Source organism: Antedon bifida, chromosome 4, assembly GCF_963402885.1.
Source record: "Antedon bifida chromosome 4, ecAntBifi1.1, whole genome shotgun sequence".
Lineage (NCBI taxonomy): Eukaryota > Metazoa > Echinodermata > Crinoidea > Comatulida > Antedonidae > Antedon > Antedon bifida.
Genome location: NC_136229.1, coordinates 18,670,329 through 18,681,203, shown reverse-complemented (window position 1 = coordinate 18,681,203; position 10,875 = coordinate 18,670,329). Strand labels below are relative to the sequence as shown.

The 10,875-nt window shown below is 32.5% G+C and overlaps 1 protein-coding gene across 1 annotated transcript; it reads right to left on the bottom strand.

Annotated features, from left to right (window-relative positions):
* Positions 1–1,277: 1,277 nt before the first annotated feature.
* LOC144841147 (arf-GAP with dual PH domain-containing protein 1-like) lies at positions 1,278–10,727 on the bottom strand. The gene is made up of 8 exons (XM_078697361.1): positions 10,567–10,727; positions 9,709–9,842; positions 8,088–8,179; positions 7,040–7,232; positions 4,004–4,150; positions 3,176–3,259; positions 2,503–2,637; positions 1,278–1,572 (listed from the first exon to the last, which is right to left on the bottom strand). The coding sequence occupies exons 1-8, from the start codon at positions 10,646–10,648 to the stop codon at positions 1,342–1,344; spliced, it is 1,098 nt and encodes a 365-aa protein (XP_078553487.1). The 5' UTR covers positions 10,649–10,727; the 3' UTR covers positions 1,278–1,341.
* Between the last annotated feature and the right edge of the window lie 148 nt (positions 10,728–10,875).

Here is a 10,875-nt window from a genome sequence, read left to right as displayed (position 1 = left end):
TTTTTTTACTTTTTTTTTATATGAAAGTGAATAATAACTTAAACGGCAAAAAGTATTTTTTTATTAAGCTTCATTTTTCATGTTTGTGGGGGACAATACATCTTTAAATGCATTTTAAAATCTCATTGTATTCAAGGGGAGAGGAGGTGAAAGTGCTGACACACTCACAGTTGTCATCTCTCAACATAATATGTATCTATTAGTATAACAATCTATCAATAAAAATAAAATACAAATTTATGTTTGAAAGAACTTGACAAGGCATTTAAATTATTAAAAAGTAGAAATTAGTGAATTTATTGTTATATTACAAACAACTCTCCTGAATCCAAACACTATGAAAACAAAAAACTACAAAAGGAGTATTGAAAACAGGAAACAGGAATTTATATTTTGGGCAAGCCCAAATGGATTTGGGAGAGTTGGCTGTAGAATGTTTACAAAAATCTTCAAAAATAGTTACTAAAATTCTAGCTTTGCAAACAACTCTCCTGAATCCAAACATCACGAAAACAGAAAACTACCAAAATTATAATTTTCTTGTTATCCTAAGATCTTAGATTCTTATACAATATATATATTTATAAAAAAAGAGAAGATGTTTTGGGCAAGCCCACATGGATTTGGAAGAGTTGGCTGTTTACGTCATCTACAAGATACATAAAAAAAAATAAATTCTAGCTTTGCATCTACTAAATATAATTTAGTTATAATATATGGTGCAGAAAATATATCTAATATTTTTGATTTGTCTTTATTTAAAAATTTGCATATAAAATATGCAAACTAAAATCATTTATGAGGTTAATATATAACTCTATGCAATCTGAGGCTAGGCTAGCCTTATCTAACTAATACCTGTGACAGTGGCTTTACAATGTAAAATATATACAACATGTTGGCAGAAAAGCATTGTAGTCTAATTTTCAAGAAATTATAATATAAAAATAGCTAAGCTCTGTCTACACTATCAAACCTAGTTTGACGAAAAAAGTGTGATGTGCCCAAATATGGTAGTGATATGCCTAAATATGCTAGTGATATGACATCATCATGTCCATATATGGTCACATCACATTTTTTTGTCACATAAAGTTTGATAGTGTAGACAAGGCTTTAATTCTCAAACTGAATTTTTAATCGGTGATTATATTAAGGACACACAAATGCATTATCTAATACAAGCTAAGGAAAGCGCCCTTAATACATTTTGAATTATTACATTTACATATTTGAAAGAACTAGTTAAATTTATTTCAAAAGCCAAATTTCTTTAATATTTATTTAATCTTTTTACTTTTTAGCTATAAATATTTTGAATAACTATTTGAATTAAAGTTGTTAATTTTTTTTATCTTGCGGATACATTGGTTTATCGCAGGCCGCCTTTAATGCTTCCATCCAGGACTTTTGTTCCTCCACACTTTCGGCACTGAAGTAGTATTCACGGTCAGGCGTGATGAGGGAGAAGCTGTTTGGAGGTTCCTCTGGTTTGCCAGGTGGAAGGCCATCACGTACAAAGTAACCATCAAGCTTATTGCCAAGGAATACCTCTCCTCTTGGATGAGGTTCCTAATGGTGAAAAGAGATAAATATATTGATAAAATGTACCACAACATAATAAAACTATTAAAACTTTGCTGTAGGTACCAAGTAATACTGATATTGAATGGTCACTGTGGATATCATTCGCCAATTTTTTCAGCAGCTGTAATTCACCCAAAAAGAAAACATCCTTCTAGGCAATCTAAACCTATAGAAGTAGACCTGTGGCCAAAATCAGTATCAAAGTCTTACAACTATGGCACTAAGTATTGTAAACTAGTATAACAAACAAGTTCAACTATTAAACTTTCTGGGTCACCTATGGTCATTTTATTGGAGAGTTCTCTAGTTGAACAACCTCTGGATTTCAAACTACTAAAATGGAGGCAGGGTCCCTAAAATTGAGGCAGGGTACCTAAAATGGAGGCAGGGTACCTAAAATGAAGGCAGGGTACCTAATATGGAGGCAGGGTACCTAAAATGGAGGCAGGGTACCTAAAATGGAGGAAGGGTACCTAAAATGGAGGCAGGGTACCTAAAATGGAGGCAGGGTACCTAAAAAATGGAGGCAGGGTCCTTAAAAATGGAGGAAGGATACCTAAAATGGAAGCAGGGTCTCTAAAATGGAGGCAGTGTCCTTTAAATGGAGGCAAGGTATCTAAATGGAGGCAGGGTCCCTAAAATGGAGGAAGGGTCCCTAAATGGAGGCAGGATCTCTAAAATGGAGGCAGGATCTCTAAAATGGAGGCAGGGTCTTTTAAATGGAGGAAGGGTCCCTAAATGGAGGCACGGTCCTAAAATGGCACAAGTATTGTAAACTAGTTGCCCAACTGAGTTCAATTAGCAAACATTCTGGGTCACCTACAAATGGACTGGAGTTCTCTAATGGAAGACATAGGTTTAAAAATGCTCCTAAAATTGAGTCTTAATCCATAAACCCATAATTTGAGCTCTTACCAGTGGCTCTTGAAAGTAGAGAAGTCTTCTGCCATCTAGTGTCATCCATCTTTTACGATAAGTCTCAACACCTCTTGGTCCTGACTTGCTTAACCAACCTTCTTTGATAAAGTCACGGCTTAACTGACTACTTAACTGTAAAGGTAAATATCAAATTTCAAGTGTCTGGGTGTATTAACAATAATTTGAAAAAAAAAGGACAACCTGTGCTGACCATTTTTTTTTTATATTTAGGCAAATTGCCAAGAATAACCATAAGCAAATTCATTCACTATCCTTCTTAAAGGTGGCAATCTCATTCACAAGACAAACATATACAAAGATGCTCTACATAAACAAAGTCTTATTAAAAGACTTTGGGAGTGGAGTTGTAAAAAATCCTGACATATGACAGGACTTGAACCCAGGACCCTTGGATTGGTAGCCAAGCGTCATAACCACCAAGTCACAACTCCACTTCATGTTTTGTGTTTAGTTTAATTCTACCCTCTAGGAATTCACAAATTGGAGGTGCTTTATCAGCCTACACATGGATCAATTTGCATTTGCACACAAGTTTTATTGGGGCTAATTGACTTTACAGGAAATAAAAACCCAATTTAAGCTGGAGGAGCGCTTTCTTTGGAGGTGTATCGCACACTAAATAAATCATATCAATATGTACAAAACATACTTCTTCATCTGAAGATCCAGGGTAGGCCACTTTGAGGCGATTGTAATTTGCATGACGAATGGCATTGTACCATTCAACTATATCCTGAAATACAAACAAACGAAATCAAAGTATTATAATTCTACACAAATAAAACATAAGCAATTTACTATTCTTCTCTTGCCATTGTGCAATTATGCTATTAAATCAACCCCATTTAAAAAAGTTAAAGCATAGCATAAGTTGGCAAGTAGTGAGATTGTAGAGACTATTAGTATTACTAAATAAAATGGGTAGGTACTAGTGGCCGTATTCACCAATCACACTTGAGATATTCCCCTTAAATATCAAGTTTTTCACTTAAAGATGTATTGTCCCTCAAAAACATAAAAAATGAAGATTAATTAAATCAGACTTTGAATACGTTATTTTGTAGTTTTAACAAAGTTAATCATTTCCATAGAAAAAGAACCTGGAAAAAGTAACGTTTTCACTTATAAAATGACAAAATAAATGGTTAAATTCAAACAAAAATCCATTGGCTGGCAGCCAATTTGACTATTTTTTGCTTTAAATTACACTTTTTCAGGTAAATACATTTTTTTTCGATCCAATTTTTGGCTAAAGTGGATAAATATTATGTAATATTAAAATGGTATATTCAACAAAAAAATGTTTAAGAATTATTTTTTCAGGTGGACAATACATCTTTAACTCAATAAATATTTATGTATTTAAATTGTATTCATTTAGATAGGAGATTTTTTTTGTGTAATTTTATGTGTGAATGGTGTAAACGGCCACAGGAGTTGGGAAAGCCCCAAGTATAGGTTAGTTCACAGAACCTACCTTTCCATCATCAGTGTACAAATAGATGTTTCTAGTCATGCCTTCTTTTAGCCATGATATCTGAAGTCCATTTGGGTTGCCTATCTTATCAGGAACAAACACAGCATTTAAATTAGATAGCTTAATAGCAGCTTTTGGTTCCTTGGCCTTTAAAACAACAAAAAGTAGAATAAATTATCTGATCATAATATCAAGCAGATAGAGTTCTAAAAACTAGGGACCAAAAATGTTAAACCTGGCTACAACACAGAGATGACAGGTATTTGGTCACTGGGTTAAAAACTATAAATTGAAGGCGTTAAAACCAGCCAACATTACAACAATATGTTTTGCTACATTAGCCACAGTTTCTATGTAAAATCTGTAAACAGGGTAGTTATCATATTATAGGATATATTTGAGTACTGAAGCAGATTTGACCTAGTTATTATTCATAATCACAATCATGTGTCAATAACTTTCATTATCTAAATATTTTGTTTTAGATTATAAAGGGCATGATGTTATGTAAACTTTGGTTTTTAGGAAATATAGGGGATTTCCCTATAGAGCACTGTGAGTGACAGTACATTCCTATACAATATTTATGGCCTCATAATAAAAGTTCAATCCATACAGTAAATGCTTTACATGATTTTTTAAAAGTACAATCTGATTATCTTTTATGAGTTCATTAAAAAAAGCAGTTTCATTCATAAATTATTGTTATCACATCCCCTGGCCTAAAGCTCTGTCTACATTATCAAACTATTTTGACAAAAAAGTGTGATATGCCCAAATATGGTAGTGATATGACATCATCAAGTCCATATATGGGCACATCACATTTTTTTCACATAAAGTTTGATAGTGTAGACAGAGCTAAATACTGTATGTCTGAAAAGTATTCTGAATGTGTTTTTAATGGTAAAAAATAATTTTGTAGCTTTGGACCTCAAGAAAAGTCTGGTTTTGGGAAAGTTTCCAGTTTCAAAGTCCAGCATTGGCAAATTCAAATAACCAAGTGTTACAGTTTATTTATACTGTTATTATTTATTTATACTGGGCAACCTCTTCAGTCAAAGACTGATTTCGCCTAGTTATGATCAGTAGCTGTGATGTACTAGTACTAGTACATCAGGGTAACCCCCATACTCGAAAGATGTATTAGGTTCTTTGAAGTGCACATGAGCTAGATGTGTACACTGGACATACGATTTATAGTCCTTATCTGAGGAATCTCGTTCTACACCAGAACAATAGAGCGAGTGAGCCTCAAACCCTTGCCAATGTTATGGTTTCACTGTCTTAACCGCTAATAATTTTTTTGAAAGTAGCACTAGCAGTACTGTTAATATTTTTTTTAATATATTAAATCTTAAAATAATTTAAAACAAACAAATAAAGCAACATATTCTTTGTAGAAATTTCCCACAGTTCTTTAAAGATGTATTGTCCCCCTGAAAAAATAATTCTTACAAAAATTTTTGTTGAATATTCCATTTTAATGTAACATAATAGTCATCCACTTTGACAAAAAATTGGATCGAGAGAAAAAAATGTATTTACCTGAAAAAATGTAATTTAAAGCAAAAAATGGTCAAATTGGCTGCCAGCCAATGGATTTTTGGTTGAATTTTACCATTTATTTTGTCATTTTATAAGTGAAAACATGATTTTTTTCGATTTTTTTTCTATTAAAGTGATTAACTAGATTAAAACTACAATATAACATATTCAAAGTCTGATTTAATTAATCTTCATTTTTCATGTTTTTGGGGGACAATACATCTTTAAACAGGAAATTGAAAAGCCTACTAATGTGAACTAATCATTAAAAATATTAATAATTTAGTAAGTAACCAAGATAAGATATTACTAAAGTACTGTACATTCCTAGTAATATTTGTATTCAAGATTTGCTTTGAGGAAGTATAATAGGAAAAACAAATTATACAGTCCCTACCATTACCATTGTAATACATCCTTTTCCACTTAAAAGATAAAAAAATGAGATTTCGCAATACAAACACGAAAAATTGACAAAACAAATTTTTTTTCCTACACATTTACCCAGCAAAATAAAATAAATATTGTATTATACTTTTCTATCGTTTTTAACCTCTTTTACATATTTTAAACTATTTACTGCAGTGTGTTAACAAAGATTTTCTGATTTAGTTTTATATGAAATAGACCAATAAAAGATGAATTGAATTCAACTATTGAAATCAACTGAAAAGCTTCAAAAGGTTATTTATCTGTTTGTCGATTTAAATTTTTTTATTAAATATGCCACATTACTAATGCAACAATATGAATTTAAAAAAGCAATTTATTCTATAGTAAAGAAGAAACTAACAAAACTTTACAATATCTATCAGCTGTTTGATAGAAAAAAGCTAAAGGTATATTTACACAAGTAATAAACAAGGTAAATTGTAAATAATAATTTGTAGATTTCCTGGTTGTCATAAAAACAGGATGTTAAAGATTTAAATATTGAGATTAAAATTAATAATGTGTATTAAAATGTTCATCATGGCTAAATTTAGTAACAATTAGGTAATATATCATCTATTTCTGGAAATAAGGCTAAATATGAAGTACAATACAGTTTAATACAAGGTTGATTTTTTTTCTCAGAAAAATAAAATTACAATACTATACAAAATCACAACACAATTTCTAATAACTATCAACACAATTAGGTAAGCTTGAATGCCTTTGAAGTGACTATTGACTTAAGTCCTAGATTTTATGAAAATTTGCCAAATGTACAGTGCTACTGTAAATTCTACATTGAAATCTATTTACTGCAGTAAAATACAATGACATGCAGTAATTATGTTTAGTAGATTATAGTGTGATATGATAGTTACAAATATAAAAGAACTGCTATTAAGAGGATACTTCAGGACTAAAGTGTCCCCTTAATGGAGGTAGTCTGTAGTTTTAAAACCTTACACTTTGTTGCTTTCACAGGATAGTGTCCCCTTAATGGAGGTGTCCCTTGAATAGGGGTGTACAAAAAAATGGTTTCTATTTTATACATACATCTTGTTTATTGTAGTATTTGATGACGTTCTCCTCTTCAGAAAGCACGAACAAACGGCTTTGGAAGCGACTATCGCTTTTTAGTCGTTTCCACAGGTAGCCGGTCTTATGTCCGGACAAGTATGTTTGTTTATCTACGTCCATGAATTCATGGCGCTCATACTTAGCACGAATCCATTGTTCACGTAGAACTCTAAAAGAAGGAAAAATTGAAAATGCATCATTATTATTTGGGATATACAATAATGAATAATGTATAGTATTTTAGAAGAAGCACCACAATGCTTTGTAGCAGAGTTGTAAGTAGCTACACCAGTCAGGGACAATATGTTAAATGTAACGTCGACGTAACGTTATGGCGAGTTATGTTGAGTTGTGTTGAATTGTTAAAGTTGAAAAAAATAACGATAACGATGATCGAGTTGGACCGCTAATATTTTAACATTTTTACTGATCGTTCATAGTTCCTCAGGTCTCTCGGGACACGCAGATGTTAAGTGTTGCAAAACCAAGGCCGGCCACGCTCACCCTGGTCCGCGTGGAAAGTTTTTGATGCTTCAACCAAGCCTAGGACATGTTTTCGCTGATATCTTAATCTATGCTTACACTAAAGACAAGCATTACATTAAATTTTTTTTATATTATAATTTAGTTTGACTTACACTTTATTATTATTTTGAAACAGACCATAAAAGTGTACAAAAAAGGTGAAAAAAATAATAAAGAATTGTCAGCGCGTGCAGATTTCAATGATATTTAACGTTGATTTTTCCCCCTTTTCACTCAATGCACTCGTCATAACGTTGCATCGACAGGAAAACAGGCTATAGGGTGCAGTTAAGTTTGCACAGTATAAAGGAAGATGAAGATGGTGATAAGAACACTGTCATATTCATTATATAATAAAACAACAGTAGAACCTCTCCTTTGGAACACTCCTATTCACAGGACACTTTCCCATAAAGAATATGTTATAACACATTTAGCCAACATCTATTAGAGGACACCTATATATGGAACACATTGTTACTGTATTTAGTATACTCACTGGCAGTCACGTTCTGTTGGCCTCTTGTACGAGGCCGGTACGCATAATTCATACTTGGCTTTGGCAGCCTTGTTTCCATTTGCTGCCATAAACTAAAAAAAACAAAAACAAGGAAAAGACTAAACAAACATGTCTTCTTGAATAGGAAACTAAATTTATATTTAAATGCTTAAATTTCCTTTTAACTATAAATAATAATAATAAAATAATAAATATGAAGTAATAATGTATGTTAATAAATACAGTACTTGAATGGGATTCTTCGTACAATTTTATTTTGCTTACAATTTTTTAATTTACATAAATGCCCTATGTCAATGAATGGGATTCTCGGTACAATTTCATTTTGCTTGCAATTTTTAAATTTACATAAATGGCCTATATTATAAAAAGCATTTTATTGTACATTTTAACAGTAACTTTTCAATTTCAATCATCATATTTTACATGATGCTTTTATGCAAGTTGTTTATAATTATGTGTTACTTATTGTTATAGTGTTGTTATAGTGTTGTTATAGTGTTATTAAAGTGTGTGTAGTATTTTACTGTATCTTTGTGAGCATCGTTTAAGTCTAATCTTCCCTTGTGTGTACACTAATATCTTTTTAAGACATACTACCCATGAAAATCTTCTTAACCTACCCTCCCCGGAAGATAGACAGTATTTCTAAAGCTCTGTCTACACTATCAAACTAGTTTGACAAAAAAGTGTGATGTGCCCAAATATGGTAGTGATATGCCCAAATATGGTAGTGATATGACATCATCATGTCCATGTATGGGCACATCACAATTTTGTCACATAACGTTTGATAGTACTTTCTAACAATATCTTAACCCTTTACACAATGAACTCAAACTTGAATTTTGCTGACCTCATTGAATCTTTTCATTTAAGTCTTATCAAAATTTAACAGAAGTAAGAATAAAGACTTTCATTTTTAATTTTAATATATAAATGTTGCATTACTTTATAATATAGGTAAAAGGTGAAGTCGAAACCTAAGCTAATGCTAACAGCCGTGGTGCCCATCTCCATTTCTTTAGCGTTTGGGCCAGACTCCACTAAGTGTGTATGTTTGTGGGGGGTACGCCACTCCTCCCACACAAACGAGTCTGATTTACCTTCCCAGTACTTTTTACATACCGGTACCCATTTCTATCACCTGGTGGGGAGGAACAATATGGATAAATAATCTTGCTCAAGGACTCAACACTGCAGTGACCGAGCCGCCGGGGCTTGAACCGACAATCTCTTGATTGCAAGTCCAATGCTCTAACCACTGCGCCACAGTGCTCCACATTTATAATATAAAGCAAAATTAATATACAAAACATATAGTTGCAAATTGTAAAAATAAGTATATTGTGTGGGGTTCCCTTGGGACATACTGCATTTTGGGGAGGTTTGCTTCTTATAAGAATAGGGTATATATTTAGCATTAAGCTCGGTCTACACTATCAAACTAGTTTGAAAAAAAAAGTATGATGTGCCCAAATATGGTACGTAGTGATATGACATCATCATGTACATATGAGCACATCACATTTTGTTGTCAAATAAAGTGTGACAGTGTAGGCAGACCTTTAGTATTGCAATGTACTCAAATGACCCATACCTCTACTTGGTCATCATTCCATTGGTCAAGCCTAATTGATTTTACTTTACTTATATGAGCTCCAAGCATTCTATGAATCTGTGCGCAAGTTACACACAGGTAGATACCAAGGTTGAAAGAGGCCCAATCTGGATCTGTAACAAACAAGTTAAATTGGTTAAACCTAAACATGTACATACTCATTCAACTCCAAACTGAATTTTGTTATGTTTAAAAACGCTGTATGTTAAATTAATGCATTATGCTATGTGAATATGAAATAAGAATTTCTAAGAATTAACATTGAACACAGCATATATTCTGCAGTTGGCCTATACTGCAACTTCTTATAAACCTTGCTGTGTGGACGCAACTTACTAAGGACAATAATTGGGGCTATTGATTGCATATGATGTCAAAAGTTCTAATGGTGACTAAACTTCCTCTTTTAGTGTCATACTGATACAGCAAGCAGCTACCGCCTACTAAAAATTATATTAAATAATAAACATTAAAATAATACGCCGTCATAGCCTATGCCTAATTTTTTGAAGTTTTAAATACTGTAAAGAATTCCTTCTTCCTCTTTTCATTCAACAACACACCTCTTCCTTTTCATATCTAATATTCTTGGCCGCAATTACAAATGGCATATTATAGCATAGATGTTTTTAGTTAAGTGTGTTTATATCTGTTGTGGCCCAGCCTGGTATGTGCAGTCTAATCACGACTGCAATAGAGATCAAAAACCCGGTGAACCGCGCCTCGTTAAGTTTTGTCGAACGCCCATTTATGAACCCAAATTACTGGTAGATATTAAGTGTAAGTTTAGCCTTTGAAACGTACATAATACATATAAATTTGTGAAATTATACTCACCCTGACAACCACAATCAGCACAAACATTGTTTCCTTCTTGTGTAAGTAGGTCTAAAAGGCGATTTTTATTTCTTTCTGTCATTTTGTTAAGCGTAAACTTGAGTTTTCTTCCGCAACTTGTTGCTCTTCGCTTAGAGTTTCACTTTTCAATAGTATGTGAAGCACGCCCTCTAAGAGGAACTTCCGGGTGGGTATATTTTGTTCCGGTCTGTTTTTATAATAATCAGGGAAATTTAAATCATCTAGTCTCTCTGTATAATGCGGTTTTGTTAAAACTCGTTTTTTTTATTATGTACACTTTATAATTAA

Coding starts and splice junctions, on each gene's coding strand:
- LOC144841147 (XM_078697361.1), bottom strand. CDS start 10,648: ATGACAGAAAGAAATAAAAATCGCCTTTTAGACCTACTTACACAAGAA. Junction 4,151..7,039: donor AATACTACAATAAACAAGAT/GTATGTATAAAA, acceptor GTTGTTTTAAAG/GCCAAGGAACCAAAAGCTGC. Junction 1,573..2,502: donor TCTACTTTCAAGAGCCACTG/GTAAGAGCTCAA, acceptor TTTCACCATTAG/GAACCTCATCCAAGAGGAGA.